We start from the raw sequence: 22,883 nt of genomic DNA, 5'->3' as shown, positions 1-22,883 counted from the left end.
AATAATGTCCTCAACTACTGTCGTAAGATCTGTCCTCCTACAACAGGGGATGCCATCGCGCGTGCATTTGTTGACATGACAACCCTGATAGCCCTGAACTAGTGATGCGCGGTTCGTCTCATAACCCGCGGACCCCGTATGTCTATTTAATGGTCGCGGGTGCGCGGCGTGTTGTAAAAATATATACAGTGGTGCGGTGCGGGCCAAATAACTTCATAAAAGCGTCCCGCGGGTCGGTGCAGCACTAACAGTTCCCCTGAACAGTTCTTCTGGCGGCGCGTGTGAAATGTCTTCATCCCAGGTAACGTTACAGTCAGTGGCATGTTTCAGCATGTCATATGAATATAATTTCATGGGTTTTATTTTTTTCAAACGCCAAATAATCACGATGCTCACGTTTACAAGCCAGCGTCATTATAGTAGTCTATTGGTTACCGTTTTACAGAATCTATATGATACTTCAGTTCAATGTTTGAGTGGTAGCTCACCGTAACAAGCATGACAGCATCGGTCGGGCACGCCTCCTTCAGCTCACGCCGACGAGCAAACCCTGGTCACATTTTGATCCTCGTCCTGCCTTTAATCCCATCATTTTTTCATTTACTCTTATTGCTTTCCTCCAACAAAACCTTTTCTTTCTTATTTGTCTCTGCTGCTTCGGACATGACTATATTATCTGACGAACAAAGTTGGGCTCGCACGTCCGAATGTAAGGAAGTGTGTGTGTTGGTGGAAGTGACGTATATGCCGTAAAGCAGTCGAATTTTGTAGTTCTTTTCTTTTTCTCGGGTTACTACCCGAAACCCGAAGTTTAAAAGTACGATTAAAAACGATACAGACCCCATCAGGCTATGGCAGACGTGTCATTCAACCTATTGTAAGTCGATTTATCATCACAAGAGTCTTAAAAAATATATTATGAAGGTTGAAAAGTTACCTAGTGCTGCTTTAAGCGGGAGTAGGAGACAGTATTTTTATATCCAGAATATTGCATACTTTACACCATTAAGAAGAATGAGATTGTGTTATTGATGTTAATTCAATCAGCACTGAAGTTAAAGATGTTTTGAAGTCTACAAAGTTTGGTGACGTTTCCACTCAATTTTAGATATAATGTGATTGGTTAATAACATAACTATTAAAACAAATATATTATACAACAATTGCAAAATGTATTGTTTCTAATGCTCCAAAATATTCTAGCACCCTCGAGCTGTTCTATTTACAATCACAAGCTATACTGGTTAATGATTGAGCCATCTGATGGCCTGTCTTCATGCAAGATATTACTTTCTGTTTCGACTCCATACGGAGGCTGTGTATGTGTATACATGCATATCACTATGAGCTGACCAATACATGTGACATGTTTTACCGCCAGCCCTATTCACCCTCTTTCCACGTCCCACAGCGTGCTTGCAATTCACAATACATATGGACTTCATTAGCACATGAATCTGTGTGCACGTGTGCGTGAGAGATGTACAGACAGTTCTTTCATGTGCAAACAGTATTATGCAAAATCACTTAAGACTAGGGTTGTCACAGTATCAAAATTTCAGTAGTTGTTGCCAAACCAGTACAATTTTGTGGTTCTCTGTACCAATTTTAGTACCAGAGCAAAAACAGTTGAATTAAATACAAGATTTGTATAAAATCTTGACCAAAAATCGATGCTGCTCTTGATGGTATGTTGTGATGTTATTTCCGTCAAGATCTTGACAAGTCTACTCTAGCACATCCCAAAGACTTTCAATGAATTTAAGGCCCTTTACAATCATTCTTTCACATTTTAAGCCTGATGCTTCTTGACATCGTCCTCATGAAATATGGCCATGATGTGTCTCCCTATATGGTTGTATATCAGTTCCTGATATACTCAAGGCAAAAATCTTTTTCACTCAAGGTTGAAATACGTGACCAGTGATATACAGTACAGTTAGCACACGTCTGACATTGTTTCGATTAATGTGTAAATATGTGCTGTGCGCTTTCCTCTCGATAACAAAATAAACAGTCAAATTTAGAAAACCACAAGCATTTTAATAATAAGATAATAAAAGCATCTGATCATAGCAAATGTGAATATGTTTGTTTCCACAAGCTCTGCAATTCGGCACTCTAGTAAAGTCACGTCACATTTATTTATATCACTTTATACAATAGACTGCTTAAAATCAAGCAGCTTTGTCATGTTAAAACGGTGTCAGTGTCGTTTAATCAGAAGTACAATTTCATTTTCTACTGTAAAGAAGCTTTCCAGTGTGTTCATATTTTCACTCGCAGACGTTTAACCTCTTCGGATTAAACAGGAGAAATGAACGGGGAAAAAAAAGGCAGAGACTCTTCACTCACCGACACTGGAATAAGTTGACAATTGTTTAATTGATCTGAACTTGAAATATTTGAGTAAGCAAATTCATACATTTAACAAAAATGTAATTGTTTTTGTAGTGGAAACTTGACTAGCTTTAACTAATCAGGTCAATAAATGCCACCTTGCTAATTGGTTACACAGTGCTTTGGTAGCATTAGCATAGCACTTGACTTGCTGAATGAGGACAGCAATATAAAATATTTAACATATATCTCAGTTCTCAAAATAAGCTCATGCTCTGCTTGTCACCATGGAGGATACCCTACAAAAAAAAAAACACCCAACATAACAGAAACTCTTCTAAACTAGCATAACAAAACATTAATCCCTTCTAAATCTCCCATTTAATGTTTATTTCGTTCAAAAAACATTACATACCACTTCATTTTAGCTCCCTTTGGAGTCATGGCAAAGCAAGCTGGGAAATAGAAACCCAGCCCAGTTTCAGTTAAATTTAAGTTAGTCTAAATTAAAAGAAACAAGTTCATAAAAAATCAAAACAATGATACAATTCAGATTACTTAATGTATCAGTTTTGAGAACTCAGAAGAAAGAGAAAGTTCTAAATGCTCATAAAAGTTTATACGTTTTAACTAATTTGTTTATTTTGCGTTGGCTCTACTCAAACCAATTCATTAATTTGAGCGTTAGGGTTAAAAGTGCACCTATTACGTAATCACCACAGACCAATAAGACCAAGTACGGGGGTGTTTACCAGCCAAAGCTTACTTTTCCACCAAGCTGTTTCAAACTCCATAAACAAACACCAAACAAACATCGTTTCGGCCTGATTTTGTTCAAAATGACATCACATCAGTTTGTTCTTTAATTTCGAAGTTTATCAGGGCCTTTAGAAATTAAAAGACACACACTAGCAACATAATAATCACTGCAATAATGATCCGATCATAGACTCTTAAGCATTTGCCCAAACACTTTTTTTTTGGCAACTTTTTTTTTTTTTTTTTTTTTTTTTTGGCCAGGCAGTGTATTCTTGTTCAGTTTGATAAGTGCTATCTGTATTGTGAGTGGCAGTGGGTCGATTGCTGTGTGTCTTTGTGTGTCCACACAGAGAAACCGGTGAACGCAGACCAGCAGGAGCGGACTCTTCTGAAGGGCGTGTTCAGCGTCAGGAAGGGAAAGACTCAGCTCCATAAATGGGCTGAGCGGCAGGTCATCCTGTGCGGGACCTGTCTTATCGTGGCCTCTGTCAAGGACAGTCTGACCGGCAAGATGCACATCCTACCCCTGGTCGGGGGGAAGGTAGGGGTATACACACACACACACACACCAGGCTCCGAGAACAGATAACAGAGAGCAGATGCATCAACACAGCTGCGAATGAATGAGGATGAGGAGGGAAGGGAGTGAGACGCATGCCAATCAGACATATCTTTTTAGCGTTCGTTAAAGTTGGCATGAAACAAAAGTTGCGATAGTCTTTTCTTCCCTATTGTGATGGATATCTGAGTGAAAGAGGGAGGTGAGGTCATATTGATTTAATGATTAGGAGGGCACATGCATTTTAAAAACTAACGATGTGCACGGATCAGTCATTTACAATAAACGCTGCAATATTCCATAAAAAACAAGAATTCTCCATTTTGATTTCGCTGTGACTTTAAAGGAATATTCTGGGTTTGCGGCTGCATGTATATGGACAGTATGTGTGGCATGCTGTCAAATACCACAGACAATACTTTGAGCATGCAATCATTTCAGTTTCAATTTACAGTAATACACTTCAAGAGGATGTCTAGCAGTCGAGCAGCCCCGAGGGTTTAAAAGCAGAAATGTGTTTTTGTTAAAGCCCTTACATGAATTCTTTTTGGTTGTGAATTTCAAAATTGTCTTTTGGAGGCAGAAATGGTGGAGAAACTTCTATTTATTTGTTACTCTTGTAACTCTTGTGGAAGATAAGTCTGCTTATTGTATTGAATGTGCATTTAAAGGGTTAATTCACCCAAAAATGAACCGTATGTCATTAATGACTCACCCTAATGTCGTTCCACACCCGTAAGTTCATCTTCAGAACACAGTTTAAGATATTTTATATTGAGTCCGACAGCATATCTGCACACTATACTGTCCATGTCCAGAAAGGGAATAAAAACATCAGCAAAGTTGTCCATATGTAATAGCAGATAGTTAGTTAGAATCTCTTGAAGCATCGAAAATAGGGTGAGTCATTAATGACGTAAATTTCATTTTTGGGTGAACTAACCATTTAAATTATAATTGAATATTAAAAAAAACTGGACTTGATAATATACTAATGAAACAAACTGCACTTAAATATGGAAGCTTGTTTCCACCACAGAATAAAACATTTTAAAAATTGCAATTGTAAAAATTGCAAAAAATCTCACAATTGTATGATAAAAAAAATGCGGAAACAAGCTTCAATACTTTAGTGTACTTAAGAGGGTACACTTTCATCCCTGTTTCTCAATACAATCAAGTACTCTTCTAAAAAGTAATTTTACTTCAAATTTTACTTTAAATCATTGTTTTAATTATCATTTGTCATGCTTAAAAAAGAAGTACATTTATATTGTGTTGACTAACATACTAAAGCACATGTAATTGATTATAATTTGAACTGTAGTTTATTTGATGTTACATTTAATATATTTTAAATGTACTAAATCGCAACTTTATAATTACTTACATATTCAAGTTTCAATAGAAATGACATTAAAGTATATTTTAGCTGGCCATAAATGCTTGTCAGTACATTCAGCAGTGCACTTTAACCATATTTAAAAGACAATAGAAGTCATTATAAAATTATATAAATATGTGCTTAGAGAGTTAGTTCACCCAAAAATGAAAATTAGCCCATCATTTACTCACCCTCAAGCCATCCTAAATGTATATGACATTCTTCTTTCAGATTAACAAAAGTTATATTTTAAAAGTCTTGGCTAATCCAATCTTTATAATGGCAGAGATTGTTGCTCTGTTTTGAAGTTCATAAAAATGCATCTGTCCGTCAAATAACGTGCTCCACACAGCTCTGGAAGGTTAATAAATGCCTTTGGAAGTGAATTGATACGTTTGTGTAAAAAAAATCAATATTTAAAACTTTTTTAATTAAAGTTCCGGCCAATTGCCTTCTGTAGTCAGTTTATGGAAAAAGTGTTGAAAGTGCCTCTGCAATTCAAAGGCTTACATGACCAGTTACGCTCGTCAGACATCGCGAACGCATCTTGAACTCCGAGAAGGCACTTTCAACACTTTTCCACGGAAGGCGATCGGCCGGAACTTTCATAAAAAAAGTTTTAAATATGGATATTTTTCTTACACAAAAGCAACGATTTGCTTCAGAAGGCCTCCCAGAGCTGTGTGAGCACGTTATTTAATGGACAGATGCATTTTTATGGACTTCAAAAACAGAGCAACAATCCCTGCCATTATAAAACTTGGATTAGCCAGGCCTTTTTTAATATAACTCTGATTGTATTTGTCTAAAAGGAGAATGTCATATACACTAGGATGACTTTACGGTAAGTAAATCATGGGCTAATTTTCATTTTTGGGTGTCCTACTTAAATGGTCACAAAAAGTTTAAATAGTTGCATTTAATATAACATTTAAACTATAATGCATTTTCATTTAATTGCATTTCACACATAATTTAAGTTTCCAAAAGCATTTAGTTTGCAATTAAGTGTTTTCTTTTAAAGTGTATTATTTCTGTAATATCAGAGAAAATAAAGAGTTGACGTGCTCCTTTCTTGGCTCAGGTGGAAGAGGTGAAGAGGAGGCAGCACTGTCTGATGTTCAGCTCCGCTGGTCCGCAAGCCCAGACCTACTACGTTAACTTTGACACGCTGGCCGACTACCAGCGCTGGCATCGGCAGGCTTCTAAAGTGAGTGAATGTGCTTTATCTAATCTAGGCATGCATTAAGATTTCATTAGGAAACCCACAGTGATTCAACTGCGGGTCAGAGTTTTCTCGTCTATCACTTTTTCAATAAAAACCTGTCAAAGATTGTACATGTTTGTGTTTTGGGTACGAAGGAACACACACCGTACCTACCGCCTGTAGTGAACAGCTTTGCTGAAACAGCTGTCTGTGTTTTCATTTGTGCTTTAAACACACACATTTATTGTCCCGAACTTGTTTGTTTGCATTGTGTTTCTTTTTTGTTCGGCTTCCCTGCGCTCTGTTAGTCCTCATTTGTCTTAATCACCTAATTAATTGGCATTCCAAACTCTGGCTGTGTCTCTGGAGTCTAATGAGGTTTGACCATCTCTGGAGAGCACAGCTAACTCCCCTACACCAGAAACGTCCTGAATAATGCAAAACGCATTCTGAACGATTGTGTGCAAGGGTGATCCTGAGGTAAAGGGCTGTTTGAGGTGGCATGATAGATGAGAAACAGAGCGTGTGTGCGTGCGTGTGTGTGTTTGTGCATCGCTACGGCCACTGTGCTGTGAGGTCTGACTGTCTCAGTAATAAAAGAGCCTTTTAATCCAGTCCAAATCATTGTTGACTAAAGCTAAAACTGTTTTTTTTTATTAATTTGAAATAAAGCTGAAATAAAATACAAATATTAGATGAATGCCTTGTCAATAAACTAGGGGGAATGAGTCTCTCCCCCTCCCCCCAATCATTAAATTGTAAAAAAAAAAAAAAAAAATGAAGCTAAATAGAAATATATAAAAAAGTTAATTTGAATAATAGTACATAAATAATACCTAAATAACACTTGGCCAAGTCAGACATCCAGGTCAGTGGCATTTTTTATTTTTTGCCAATAGAAACAAAAAACCTCATGTTCAATCATGTTCAAACCTCTTAAAAAATCTACCAATTGTATGGTTTAATAACTTTGCTACATCAATGTCAAGTGGTGTGACTTTAGTAAAACAGCAATACAGTTTTTTTCCTTACACCTTGAATACATTTCTGAATACATTTTCAGAGTTTGTTTGTGGTACTATTAGTAATATTGTCAAGCAACACTATAATAATACAAGATTAATACCAAATGATATCTGTTTGACATACTTTTCAGCCTCTTATTGACTCTTTTACTTTTTTCTTTTTGACTAAATGACAAATTTTAGTTTAGACATTGAAAACGTGTTCATCATTGAAGACTTGTATTCTGGTAAATGTCTACACTCTAAACAATTCAGGGTAAAAAAACAACCCAATGTTTGGTCAAATATGGACTAACCCAGCAATTGGGTTGTCTTAAGCAAATATTTAACCCAACTGCAGGATTAAAACAACCCAATCGCTGGATTAAAACAACCCAATTGCTGGGTTAGTCCATATTTGACCCAACATTGGGTTAAAACAACCCAACATTTTTTAGAGTGTATGAATTGTGTTTTATGAATATATATTTTACATTAACGTAAGAGATGTAGACACAAAAACATAAGCATGACATCATTGACCCTTAGCATTAGTCCATCCCACACATCCATGTGAATTAACCAGCATGCTCAGATTTTGTTCCAGTGATGTAATGACAGTGTGCTTCATTTCCCTGATCTGAGTTTGGCTCACGCTGCAGTGCCTGAGTGATGTCACCACTGAGCTCTTCAGCCATTCTCAAGCAGTGTTTTTGCAGCTTTAAAATGTCTTTGAATAAGCCATGTTTTAATGTAGACGATAAAACAAGGTATATAGTCATTGTTATATAGATTGGAGACTGAACACAGCCTACATTTAGGCTGTATTTCTTGATGAACATATAATATATACACTGATGAGCCAAAACATTATGACCACAAGGGAAGAAAATATCATTGATCATCTCCCAGTCCAAACAAGCCACATATTAAGGTCTGAGTAGATTAAATGTTAAGCAAACAACCAGTTTTCATAATCAACGTATTGGATGCAGGAGAAACGGCCAGGAATAAAGATCTGAGTGACTTTGGCAAGGCGACTTGGCCAGAGTATCTCTAAAGCGGCAAGGCTTGTGTGTTGCTCCCGGTCAACAGTGGTCAGAAATTGCTAACAGTGGTCCAAGGAGGGACAAACCACAAACTGGTGACAGGGTGTTGGGTGCCAAAGGCTCATCGATACCCAAAGGGCAATGAAGGCTATCTCGTCTGGTCTGAGCCAACAGAAGGTCTACTCAAGCACAAGTCACACAAAAGTTGATTCATGGCAATGGGAGGAATGTGTCACAACACACAGTTTCTTCACACTCTGCTGTGTATGTGGCTGCGTTGCCACAGACCAATCAGAACTGGTCCTTGAAGGGAGTGTGACGCTCTGGCCAATGTTCTGCTGGGAAACCCTGGGTTTGGTTATTCCAAATGTGAATGTAAATTTGACACGTGCCACCTACCTACACATTGTTGCAGACCAGGTACACCCCTTCATGACAATGATGTCCCCTGGTGGAAGTGTTCTCTTTCAGCAGGATGATATACCTTGCCACACTGCACACATTGTTCAAGGAATGGTTTGAGAAACAAGATGAAGAGTTTAAGGTGTTGCCCTCCTGGCCTCAATCCAATTGAGCATCTGTGTGATGTGTTGAAACAAAAAGTTTGATCCACAAAAGTTCCACCTCACAACATACAGGACTTGAAATTTGCATGTATCTATCATGTATCTCAGAATATTGAGTTCTTAAGAAAGAAAAAGAAAGAAAAAACTAAAAATGTAAAAATTACCATTAAAAATTATTTAATGTATATTATTTACTATTTTGTTATGTAACTTTTGGTTGTCTTTTATAATCGTTTCACCTTTTATTCAAGCAATGAACCATTATAGCCAAAGGTCTTACAACACATTGCTTTTCCTATGGTTTTATGACATGCCTAACCTTATTTTGATATTACCATTATAGCATCATATGGATTTGTGTAGGCTGAAGCAGAACGGTGATCATGTTGATGACGTGTGCATTTTCACATTGTCATGTAGGTGGTATCTCAGACTATAAGTCTGGTGGATTTATCCTGCTACAGTCTGGAGGAAGTGCCCGAGTATCTCTTCTACTGCCAGGATGTCACACACCTCAACCTACGCCACAACTTCATGAGGCTGGACGGCCCTGGAGGACTCATCAACTTCAACAGGTGAATTTACAGGATTCAGCTTTAGATGCTATTTACAATTTTCAGTGAGGTTCCATGATTGTTTGGCTGCTGTATAGATTGTGGTCAGAAAAGCAGCTCTAGGATTTAGAACAAAGCTGTAATTTATGTTTTCCTGCTAGGTGTACTTCAGAAAACGACCTTTCTAGAATGCTCTTTACATAATCACAAACTTGTGCATAAATTTAGGTTGTTTTTGTTTCCGTGATGATGCGGCCTCTCGCTGAGCTACCATGCACACACAGATGAGAGATATTTATTCTGTACATGCACTTATGTCAATGACAGCCGCTTCTGTGCAAACACGCGCAATAAGAGCATCACTAAATGGGAACTTACAGAAGGGATGATGCTATTGCACATTAATCATTAACTATGTTTATTGGTGTTTAAATCGTTATGATTATCATTAGATGGACCACTGGACACAGCAGTACTGTATGCAAAGTCCTTCATGTCTTTTGGAGTCCTTCAGGTGTTTTTCCCAGTCTTGCACTGAGGAGAGGCAAGTTACATCGGGCCACTCTGCCATAAAGCCCGAATGGTGGAGGGCTGCAGTGATGGCTGACTTTCTATAACTTTCTCCCATCTCCAGACTGCATCTCTGGAGCTCATCCACAATGATCTTTGGGTTCTTCTTTACCTCTCTCCCCCAGGCTCTTCTCCCCGATAGCTTAGTTTGCCTGTATGGCCAGCTCTAAGAAGGGTTCTTGTCATCCCAAACCTCTTCCATTTAAGGATTATGGAGGCCACTGTGCTCTTAGGAACCTAAAGTGCAGTAGAATTTTTTTTGTAACCATGGCCAGATCATTGCCTTGCCACAATTTTGTCTCTGAGCTCTTCAGGCAGTTCCTTTGACCTCATGATTGTCATTTGCTCTGACATGCACTGTGAGCTGTAAGGTCTTATATAGACAGGTGTGTGGCTTTCCCAATCAAGTCCAATCAGTATAATCAAACACAGCTGGACTCAAATGAAGGTGTAGAACCATCTCAAGGATGATCAGAAGAAATGGACAGCACTTGAGTTAAATATATGAGTGTCACAGCAAAGGGTCTGAGATACCTAAGACCATGTGATAGTTCAGTTTTTCTTTTTTAACCACATAATCCGCACCGGATCGTGGGCGGGGGCGGTTGACGCAAGTGGGCGTGTCTCTACTTATAATTACTTTTGTTTTATACAAACTGTTCAATCAACTATCACAAACTATGCATCACTTGAAAGCTAAAACACTCAAGATTAATGTTCTGAACTAATTTTTGCAATAAATACACCAGATAGAAAAGGGTTAAATGAAATGCTAAAGTAGTACCTATTTTTATATTCGCATAATAAACGCGGAACTCATCTTTCATCTCCTGACGTTCAGATCAGATCGGATGAACAGCATACATGTCTGTGTAAGAGACCACTCTTCAAAATTCATCCCACTTTTTAATCCAAAACAACGAAAAAATGGGGAGAAAACCTAAAAAATCCCCCCCCCCCCAGGTCTCTCTCCTTCAATCACAGGCTCTCTGAGGATACATGATAGGAAGGGAGCATGTTACTGGCTGCTAAAGCTGTCAGTCAAATGTGCCCATGCTTGTCGTTGGGTAAGCCAGTCAATGCCTAGCCAATGCATAGCCAGCATATATTTGATTGATGGATGTAGTAACGAATCAAAAGACATTATTTTGCACAGTGTTTGTAAGATATGCGCTAAGAAGCATTGATGAATACAGCTTGTTCTTAGCGTCTCCATAGTATCCAATAGTATCCAGCACGGCCTGCCAGTGTAAGCACACACACTTAATGGACACATGCAGACTAAATGACAGATTGTTTTCATCAACTAAATGAGTTTTTTTTACACTTGTAAATTATGTAAATAGTTGCTTTAGTTTTCAGGGATTGCAAATGCATTAGAATTAGCAGTTTATTGCAGATTCATTTGAATAAAAACTACTCTTTACAATTACAAATGTTCTAATATAATTAGCCTTTTTTGAAAGGACGCCTAGTCTTTTTTTGACATAAAAGCTTACAGAAACTACATTTTTGAGAGGATCGTCCTCAAATTTTAATCAAAACATGATCAGACATTCAGTTTTATATTTGTTATTTTCAGGGCCTGAAAATTAAAATCTCATATTTTTGCCATAAGGGAATAATAATTTAAAAAAAAAACGTGAGTCACTTACATGCATATTTCCCCTTTGTTTTAATCTGTCCCTATACTATTTTGAGTTAGTGATCACCTGGATTAGACCTACCTATATTGTATATAGTCTTCACAGGCAAAGTTGCTTTAAAACGAAATTTTAAAGCAACTTTGCCTGTGAAGACTTTTTCACAGCTCTTTTGCCACTCAGTCCGACTGAGGGAGTGTGTTCCAGCGGGAAAGTGATGTCAATGCATACCCCTTATAAACTATCAATCAAAAGACAGAAGGCAAGTGGTAGATTGTGTACAACAGTTTTTGATCTTAGAAATGTGTGTATCAAATATATTACAGTAGGCTTTATAGGGTTAAGCATCTTAATCCTTGTTGATTTTGAAGTGAAATATAACTCAGACATTTTGCCTCCTGTAAGAAGCTTCTCTGCCATGTTACTACTCGAGAGAGCTTTCACACATGCTTGCTCCATTACGCCTCTCCATTCTCGTCTTTTCTCCCTCTAGCTCCCCCCCCCCATCTCTCTCTGCTCATCTCAGCTGTGACATATATTTAGTAACTGTGTGTGGTGGGTGGTGCAGGATGCGTAGGATGGTGGTGATGATGATTTTGGTGGTGGGGTGATGTGTGTGTGTGTGTGTGTGTGTGTGTGTGTGGGCGCGTGTGCGTGAGAGGGGGGTGAGAGCTCAGCATATGTTCTGAGTCAGGCTGCCACCTCTATGGCTGTGTCATTGCTTTACCTTCCGTCCACATCAATCATTGGCAGGCTCAGTCTTAACATGCACATCTGACCACATATAGCTGCAGCTTCTGAAATGTAGGTTTCGTGCTATAAACATTTTTGTGTCGCTGGAAGATTCCTCGCTCAGGGGTGTTTGTCGTGTCAGGCAGTTGCTCTGGGCTGATGAGCGCTCTTTAGCAGTCATTCGTCCATGAAGAGCCCTGTCTGACAGCGTCATTTGCCTGTGGTAACAAGGATACAAAGGCCATTGAGCCAGTTAAAGGAAAAACAGTGTGGGAAATTGGGCAGGAGAGACCAGGACGAGCATGCAATGATGTCATTTAGTTTGAAACCATACGATGCAATATGATACTACTTTATTAATCCTCAAAGGAAAATTAAGCTGTTACAGCCGCAAAAACACACACTACCATTGTAAAGTATAGAGTTTGTATGAATGTTTTTTTTTGTTTTGTTTTTTTATAGAAAGAAATTAATACTTTTATTCAGCAAGGACACATTGAATTGAATACAAGTTACAGTAAATACATTTATAATACAAAAGTATTTCTATTTTAAATAAATGCTGTTCTTTTAAACTTTATATTCATCAAAGATTCCTGAAAAATGTATATATTATACATTTATTTTCCACAAAATTATTAAGCAGCAACTGTTTTTCAACTGATATTAAAAAGGAAAAATGGGAAGTATGCAGATTTTATGTTTTTGAAAGCAGTCTCTTATGCTCACCAAGGCTCCATTTATTTGACTGAAAAATACAGTAAAAACTGTAATACTGTCAAATATTATTACAATTAATACAATTTGTTTTTATTTGAATATATTTTAAAATGTAATGTATTCCTGTGATCAAAGCTGAACATTCAGCATCATTACTCCAGTCTTCAGAGTCACATGATCCTTCAGAACACATTCTCATATGCTGATTTGCTGCTCAAGAAATGTTTCTTCTTCTTCTTATTATTATTATCAATATTTAAAACGACCATGCTGCTTAAAGGGGTACTTCAGCGCTGGGAAGATGAATCCGTATTTAAACTGGGTCATTAATGTAGTAGAAATGTGAAATTATTTTTGAATTTGGTGCCTTCTAGACTGAGAAAAGACTGAAAAGTCTCATGGGGATGAAAGACTACAATTCCCAGAATGCTTCGCTGCCCTATGAGGCCACTCCCAAAGCCACCGCTACTGGATTACTGTGACTGAGTTAGAGAACAGACAATTAAATACTGAACGTGTCTGTTCAATACAATGAGTCAGCGCGTGAGTGTCACAGCACTAACGCTGCAGGAGTCAGATTACATTTAACGTCATGAATGAGCTTGTGATGAGAGCTGAGGTAACGATCATTTGAATATATTCCAGGGTTTCTAATGTTCTTGTCCTTGTGTCTATTGTCATGCCAGCAACATTGACTGAAGGTCTTTGATTGATACCTCGAATAGTTATGTGATGGCTGTATGGTTAATTTTTTTTTAATAATTGCTGACCTTATCTACATTTAGAGAAGCAGTTAAGCAGGCTTCTAAAGACTTGCTTGCCCTCTAAATGCATTTGTTGTAAGTCCATTATGCATAAGTGTTTCTCATGTCTCATGATAGAGTCATACTGTATCATCAGGAAATAACCTTGTCCATTAAGAGCACTGAATATTTCCGCAGATTTGCCCAGTTGAAGAGCTTGAACCTTTCTCACAATGGGCTGGGCGTATTCCCGGAGTCTGTGTGTGAGATCCTGACACTGACGGAGCTCTATCTGTCCTGCAACGGCCTCAGTGCCATCCCGGCCCGCGTCGACAACCTCCAGAGGTCAGTGCACATTACACGACTTTACTGTGCACAACACACCATCTGCGGCTGCTCTTTTGGGTGGATTTTAACCAGCCAATATGCTGTTGTTTGTTTGTTGCTGTAGCTGATATCAAAAGAGAAAATGTGCTTTAGTTACATTTCTAAAGTCACTGATCCTTTTTGTTGCAAAAATGGCCTCTCTTTTTGTAATCCGCTCAACATTTGTAAGTGCACAAATGCGCCTTGTAGGTCATTTGAAAAACATTGCACAGCATAATGAGAGTGATTATGGGTTATAATCTAAATAATTGTATGATTGTATTTTAAATATTCAGTGCTTTATAACACCTCTGCTCCTGCAATGACAGTCAGTGTGGTGTACCAAAGAGCCTGTCAAGCAAAGTTATTTTTCCCCCTAAATGAGCCAGTAAAATGCATGAAGTTCAGCCGTGCATATTATGCTACCAGATTAAATCAAGCATAAAAATCAGCCTAGTTTTACTTCTCGCTGCTCAGCTTATATGAGGTGCTCTAAGCATGCAGGAGGCTTGCAGTGGAATCTTATTGGATAGTGCTGACCATATCTGTCAATATTAGTGTCCTTAAAATCAGCATCAGATTATATATTAAGTGAGTGAAGTGCATGACTACAAGAATACAATAACAACAGTCTTTAAATATAACACTTAAGAAAACTCAGGAGAATCAGAATACACAGTCACATGTATAAATGAGGATGGACAAAGAAACATGCATTTACACCCAAGTTTCTGTCTAAGTCAAACAAAGGGAAGTAATAAGGACACAGCTGAACAGAATAACTGATCAATCCGTAACTACGGAGACTAATGAGAACTTAAACAGGCAGGCAAGAACATGAACATGACAACGCCCCCCTCTGGAAAGGTGTGCCATAAGGACATGCCGTAAGGTCCAACTGAGGAGGGACGGCAGGGGCTCTGGAGGAGGATGAGGAGCTGGCAACGGGCTGGCCACGGTTGGAGATAAAGGGCAGAAACAGCCACGGAGGTACATGTGGTGGGAGGAGCCAAGGAGGAACAAGGATCAGTCTGGATGACATCCCTCAGACAACCCATGGAGGAGCCAAAGGAAGGAAGAGGCATGGAGGTGGACTCAATGCCATGGGGACGATGGATGAAGAGCCCAATGCGCAGGCGAAGCGCAGATGATCTAAAATGAGTTTGCATGCTTAGAGGGTGGAGCCGGACAGAGCCATAGGGCTTGAGAGACAGAGCATAGCGGATGGCTCATAAGTCCGTGGCGTTGATCGGTGATGTCCGACCAAGGTGGAGCCAGAGGATTGGGAGGATTGAGGGGGCCCGGTGAAGCCGAAAGGTCGCGGCTAGTCCCGGCTGGAAACGCAGGAGATTTATAGAGGATGGGCGATGTTGTCGGACTCGCACCTAGTCAGACGTGGTTTGAGGCTCAGGCTCCGGGACGATGGCTAGCTCAGTCAGGTTCTCTGGTTCTTGCATCGCTGCAGGCCTAGGCTCTCCGCAGCAGGGTGATGGCTGGTTGGGCTCTGGGTCACGTGCTGGAATGGGAAGTCCTCCGGTTCACCGCTGGCAAGTCCATTTTGATTTGCAAGAACCACACTCAATACGAGGGTCCGTTCTTCTGTAACAGGTAGCTGTGGTGAATGAAGTGCACAACAACAGGAATATGATAACAACACTGCTTTAATATAACGCTTAGGAAAACTCGGAAAACACAGTCACTTGTATAAAGAAGACCAGAAAAAGGGACAGAAACTCGGGTATAAATGCATGAGGCAAACAAAGGGAAGTAATCAGGACAAAGATGAACAGAATAACTGATCAATCAGTAAAACTAATGAAAACTCAAGCGGGCAGGCAAACAGGGAAATACTAACGGTATGTGAAGCACAGGGATTCAGGAACAAACATCCGAAACTGGAATACACATGAGATGGTAGGAGAAATAAATAAACACAAGCATGTTAAACTGACAAAACAGTGAACAGACAGAAATCAGGATTTAAATACATATACAACCTAATCAAAATGAAACCGAACAGGTGTTTGGAAGTTAGGGGCTAAAGAAAATAATTAACACACTGGGAAACTAACTAGGAACTAAACGGGAAGGGTGTGAAAACAAAACTAAAACAGAACATAAGTTACATTTAAATTACATTATATTATATTGTTATTGTTATTATCATTCATAAATGTTAATTTATTAAAGCAATATTTTATGAGAGCACATAACATAACAACATAGCACATAACATGATATAAGGTTAATTTTGTTTAAGCAACATCTTATGATAGGCCATGCATTCTGCATAATATATAATATAATTGATATAATTAATATAATATAATATAATAATATAATATAATATAATAAAGATTAATTTCTTAAATTAACATTCAATGAGAGGCCATTCATTTTGTGTAATGTAATATAATGTAATGTAATTTTTTAACATAACATAATTTATGATTAATTTTTAAATCAACATTCAATGAGAGGCCATTTGTTCTGTGTAAAACAATACAATACAATACAATACAATACAATGCAATAAATGTCTGATTATAATTTCACCAACAGTAATTCTGGATTGCCTCCACGAAACAGTAAAAATGAGTTAAGTAAATCAGAACACTGAGTGCCAATGAGCACGGGTGAACCGCTAGTGTTTCTTCTGGCTGTGCATCTGTTGTCTGTGGGATCTGCCACTGCAACAGTTCTCCCTGAGACCAGAGTTTGGCGCTGTGCCTTCCCGTCTTACTGGCAAAGTTCTGGTGAGATCACTGGAGGTTACACTCTTAGAAGAAAAGGTTCTATCGGCGCTACATATTTGGAACCCCTAAAAGGTTTTATATAGAAGTATAGTTAAGTATACTCCAAAGAACCTTTTATGCTTAAAAGGTTCTATAATGACAAGAAAGAAACCCTTTTGGCACTTAAAAATAATTCTATATAGAACACTTCCAAAAAAATGCATTTCTCATTTAGTATTTTAGTCTTGTTTCTAGTCTAAATATCTAAAAATTCTTAAATTAAGAAACAATTGCTAGACAAGTAAAAATTGTTGTCTTGTTTTTGTAAAAATAACTCAAAATTAAGAGTTTTTGCTTACAAAAAATACAAAAATAAGTAAGAAAAGCATTTTTTGCAGTGAAGCTTTTAGTGGTTCCAAATACATAGCACCAATAGAACCTTTTAAGGTTCTATATAGAACCTTTTCTTCTGAGTGTAGGTTATTGTTGGTTTATAATGTTATACAGGGTTTTCCCCGCATAGAGAATTACGAGACGGCCGCCTCAGTCTGTCGACCAAACTCAGACAGGCAGACAATTGCTCACCTTCAGCCTGTCGTGATAATCCGAAATGTATATCGTCACATAATCCTTCAGCAATCACTCTTGTATTATGATTTGCAGGAACAAAGTCATTTAAAGCCATTCCATAGCTGAATGTGTGGGACAAGGATGTTATATTAATATTATTTCCATCGTTAAATTAAAGTTGACGGAAACTGGTCTTCCCTCCGCTGCAGCTGTCAATAATCTCCGTTCATTATTCAAACTGAGCGTCGTGTTTGGTTACGACAGTCAGCAGGTAAAACTCTCCAAGATCATATAGTCCCATTATAATACTTGATCTGATCGGGGTTACCTCTTTTTTTTGACCATACATGTGTTTGCATCTCTGAATATAATATAATATAATATAATAATATATAATAAAGGTTCATTTATTAAAGCAACATTCTATGAGAGGCCATGCATTCTGCGTGAAATGTGATTATGATAGATATGATATGATTTGATAGATATGATATGAGGTTCATATATATTAAAGCAACACTATATGAGAGGCCATGAATTCTTATATATAAATATAATGCATTCTGGTAATTTTACTAGGTGGAGATGTTTTAGGCATAGAAATAGACATAATTACATTTATTAATAATTAAAATATTTATGCATTTTACAGTTAATAAAAAATGGTTAAAGGGGTGGTGAAATGCTGTTTCATGCATACTGAGCTTTTTACACTGTTAAAGACTTGGATTCCCATCCTAAACATAGACAAAGTTTCAAAAACTAATGTTGGACGTTTGATGGAGTATTTCTGTGTCAAAAATACTCCTTCCGGTTTCTCACAAGTTTCGGAGAGTTTTTTTCGAGTATGGCTCGGCTTGACGTCGACAGAGCGGAAGGTCCTTGTATGGGCCGTACGGGCTCTTCTCCCGGTAGGGTGCGCGCGCGTGACTGAGGCGAGAGAGGAAATGCACGCCCATATACACTCTCAGCTGCAGATCCACTCGTCCGTGAACACTAATGTCGGTTATAGTCTGCGCCGCGCTCCACTTTATTCCTATGGGTGACGTCGAGCGACTTCAACGCTTCAGCACAGCATTCCGGGAAGGCAGCGCTGCATTTAAACCGATTTGAACACAGAAATGACGGGAAGCTTCACAACATCGCTTCAGTCGCGTCGCAAAGTGGATTTCCACGGCCACTGCTGTCACAGGACTTCACCAAATCATACCAAAGAAGTGTGTTTTTGACAGAGCGGTCCCAGCGATAAAGGTTCGGTCCTGCTTTGGAAGCAGCCGGTGAGTAAAACTGCTTCAAATGTCTATGCTGTTGGCTATCGTCGCGTGAGTAAACATCAGTAAACGACACCATCGCGTGCTTCGTAATTCAAATGCGCTAACGGTTCCTCTATTGGTGTTCTATGTATAACATTACACTAATCTGACGTGCAAAACCGTTTTACTTGCTACTGCTAAGGTCTAGTCGCATACTAAGTCCATAAACCGAATCATGTCCTCATAAACTGCGAGTAAACACACAAATGTTGACAGGCCACTAAATACAGTACATACCACAGAGACGGACGTCCTGCTGTTGCTGTTTCTCCTGTTCAATTTATTTCAGCTTCCGAATCTGATTCTGGATCATATCTGTATTATCTGAATCTGATCGATAGCCATGGGTTTCTCCACGCTTGAGGACGTCACCGCTTTGTGCGCACTCGTCATTCTTTAGCTCCGCCCACACGATACGCCTCCAGGTGCTCGTTTTTTTTCCGGAAAGACTCGGTACAGCCTATATTTCTTTTATAAATATGATAAAACTAAAGACTTTTCAGAGATATGAAGGATGCAATACTACTCTATAGGTACTCAAAATTGACATGAGATTGACTGAAACTGAGTGTTTCACCCCCCCTTTAAAATACAAATATAGTAATAAGTGTACGTGATATTTTAGATACGCTACATGGCTAAAACTATGTGGACAAAAGGTTGGGATCGGTAGCAAGGATAAAGCAATTAAAAAGATGATAACCTGAAAGTTTTAATGCGCCATCTATGTAATAAAAAGTTGTCGAACCCCCACAGCTATAAATATGAACAAATAACAGTATTGACAAAAATGTGAAAACCAGCTTCTTTAATATCATAGTAACCACTTTATCATTCTCCATATCTTTAAAGCCAGTCTGTTTGGCTGACTAACTGAATCTATTTCCTCTTCAGTTTACAGACACTGTGTTTGGATGGGAATCGCTTGGATTCTCTTCCAGAGGAGCTGGGCAGCCTCGTGCAGCTCTGCAGCTTGGGACTTTCCTTCAACGGTTTTCCTCACATCCCCGGCGTGGTGGAACGGCTCTGTGCCCTGGACAAGCTGGCGATGGCTGGGAACAGGGTGGAGACTCTGAATCTGTGCAGTCTGCTACGAATGAGTCACATTAAGAGTATTGATTTACGGTGAGCTTTTAGAAACATCTTCCTCTTTCTCTCTATTCATCTATCTATCTTGGTGCGTCACGCTGCCAGGCTCCTTCTGTTCCTCCTGTCTGTCACCTGTCTGTATATTATTACTCTCAGCTCAGACTTTATGCATAATGCAGGATCAATATACAATAGTAATGTAATCAGATCACCTATCAGTAAATCACAGAGTCGATAGCAGCACAGCTCTATTTGTTCTCACAGGTGGCCCTGTCGCTAGTCTCACGCAGCCAGACTACAGCATTCAAATCTGGGCCTCTTTGTAGATTATTTCGGCAAAAAAATGCCCATTTTTAAAGGTTGAGACCATCTGTCTGAGACATAAAGCATCCAGCCACAGTTCGCTGTTTTTGTATCATACCTCAACAATAGATAATAGGTGCAAAAAATAATAATTTAACGTTTGACTGATAAGTTGTGTAAAATGTAGTGTTGTAGTATTAGTACTCGAGACCGGTCTTGGCTTGAGGCCGTTCTTAAGACCATTTTTTTTGAAGGTCTTGGTCTTGTCTTGGCAGGGGCGTCGGACTGGGGGGGTAAAGGGTACCGAGTACCCAGGGCGTGAGGCTGGGGGGGGGGCCCTTTAGAAGTCAGTATGTCAGTAGTTTTCGATACATTAATCAGAGTGTGGCTTATTTTGTTTACGTTTTAAGTGTTTTTATGATAAAAATGCAATACCCCACCCATTGGTATCACTATGGTATTTGGTACGGGGGCCCAGCAAGATGGTTTGTACCCAGGGCCCAAAATTTGGTGCTACGCCGCTGTGTCTTGGTCTCGGACTTAGAGGACTCAGGATTTTATTTTTCTCCAAGACCAATCAAGACCGCAGCTGCAAGGATAATCACTAAATTGCTGGTGCATTGTCTGATTTAACATCATTACTGGGATTTGATGTTAAACTTACTGCTTAAAATGCAATCAATAACGTAATGTGATATCTTTTGTTACTGTGCTTTCAGGTTCAAAATCAATGCAGCATTGTCTCAAAAATGGCCAAAATTTATGTAAATGGACAAAAAATTCTGAGATTTTTTTTTATATAACAAAAAATATAAGTAAGCAATATCACAAGAGCAAGAGAGCTGTTTTCATGAATACAAGCGTAATTCCAAATAATATTGAATGTTCAATAAACAAGAAGTTAATATTAAATGACACATTTTAAACTGTCTTTGCTAATTCAGCAACGTTTCGTTATTAAATGAATCTGCTGCTTTGAACAAATCGGTTGAATAAATTATTATGTGAATGTTAAATTATGTTAATATTTTAATATTTAATTCATCTTAACATTATTTATGAAGGTGTAATTGTACCAATTGAGATGCAACTTCAGTGCCATGAAGTTATATTTATTCATTAAATGCAAGTCATTTCCCAGACAGTAGATATGGATCTTTTAGATGAATTTAAGGTGTGCTGGTCTGGTCTTGGTCTTGGCTCGGTCTCAACCCCCACAAAATCTTGGTCTCGATTTGGTATCAGTTTAGGTGGTCTTGACTACAACACTAGTGAAATGTGTATTTATAAACAGAATTAGAAACTGATCAAAAGTTTGGGATCCGCAAGTTCTTTTCATTCATAAAATTAAGCTTTTATTAAACAAGGATGCATTCAATTAAAATAAAGAAATGTATGATATTATAAAAAAATCTATTTCAAATAAACACCATTCTTTCGAATGTTCTATTCATCAAAGAATCCAAAACAAAATATTAAGAATATTAAATATTAAGAAGCACAACTGTTTTCAACATTTATGATAATATGAAATGTTTCTTGAGCAGAAAATCAGCATATTAGTTCTGAAAGATCATGTGACACTAAAGACTGACGTAATGATGCTAAAAAAATGTTGCTTTGATTATAGGAATAAATTACATTTTAAAATATATTCAAATAGAAAAGTCCTTTTGCAATAAATGTATCAACCTCAAACTTTTGAACAAATTTGATATCAGATTTAATCTGGAAAACTGATCTTTTTATCTTCAAAAGTGTTATATAACACGTGGGGCGGCAGTGGCTCAGTGGTTCATGTAGGTTGGCTACAAACCGGAAGGTTGGTGTTCGATCCCCGGTTCCACCTGACCAAAGTGTTGAGCATGAGTAAGACTCCTAACCCCAGCTGCTCTCGACGAGCTGGATGATGCCTTACATGGCTGACAGCGCCGTCGGTGTATGAATGGGTGAATGTGAAGCAATATTTAAAGCGCTTTGGTGGCCATGGGTCTGTTTAAAGGCTATATAAATGCAGTCCATTTACCATATAGGACTTGCTATTTTTATGTGCAATATGCATCAAGACGGTTAGTAAACTAACAGTGGGCGATCTGTGGACCAACTGTCTGAGGTTTAGACTACCCTGTCGCTGTCACATTTGCTCTTCTCATTTTTAAACAGCCTGTGGTTTTGACCACAGCTCACAGTCTGTGACTCACCTGAGACCGAGAGAATGAGTGAAACAGGCTGAGGTTTGTGGATTTTCTGGGTCCTGACTGCACCTGCTGTGGATTAGAAATCCAGCCAGGCTCAGTATGCAGAGCTGAGAGCTGAGCTGTGGCGGGAACTCACACGGGGTCTGAAACACTCCCCGGCTGAGGCTGAGGGAAAGAGGGAGGCGTCTGTCACCTGAACCAGCTCAGAGTTTTTCTGCAGGATTATCCCACTGCTCTTGACACGAGTTGCCACTCAGATTCCTCGTATATTCACCGATCTCACGGGCAGAAAGTGTGCAAACAGCAGATGTGAGCTGGAATTTGAGTTCATGGGGGGCTGCCAGAAACAGAAAGGTTTAATGCCCTTATCATTTGGATGTGATAGTCATTAGCGAACTGTGACGTCTCTCGTAACGGGAAGCCTTTCAGTTAAGCTCCGTCTCAATAGATGGAAAGCAAGGGAAAGTAAATGAACCACT

The 22,883-nt window shown here is 38.7% G+C and overlaps 1 protein-coding gene across 1 annotated transcript in view; it reads left to right on the top strand.

The window, feature by feature from the left end:
- Window positions 1-22,883, top strand: part of phlpp2 (PH domain and leucine rich repeat protein phosphatase 2) — a 97,749-nt gene that overhangs the window by 54,843 nt on the left and 20,023 nt on the right. The window contains exons 4-8 of the mRNA XM_067417300.1: window positions 3,450-3,640; window positions 6,127-6,252; window positions 9,289-9,443; window positions 14,029-14,175; window positions 19,709-19,939. Coding sequence (XP_067273401.1) covers window positions 3,450-3,640; window positions 6,127-6,252; window positions 9,289-9,443; window positions 14,029-14,175; window positions 19,709-19,939 — 850 coding nt within the window. The remainder of the gene's footprint in view (window positions 1-3,449; window positions 3,641-6,126; window positions 6,253-9,288; window positions 9,444-14,028; window positions 14,176-19,708; window positions 19,940-22,883) is intronic.

Source organism: Pseudorasbora parva, chromosome 1, assembly GCF_024679245.1.
Source record: "Pseudorasbora parva isolate DD20220531a chromosome 1, ASM2467924v1, whole genome shotgun sequence".
Lineage (NCBI taxonomy): Eukaryota > Metazoa > Chordata > Actinopteri > Cypriniformes > Gobionidae > Pseudorasbora > Pseudorasbora parva.
This window is presented reverse-complemented; position numbering and strand designations above follow the sequence as displayed.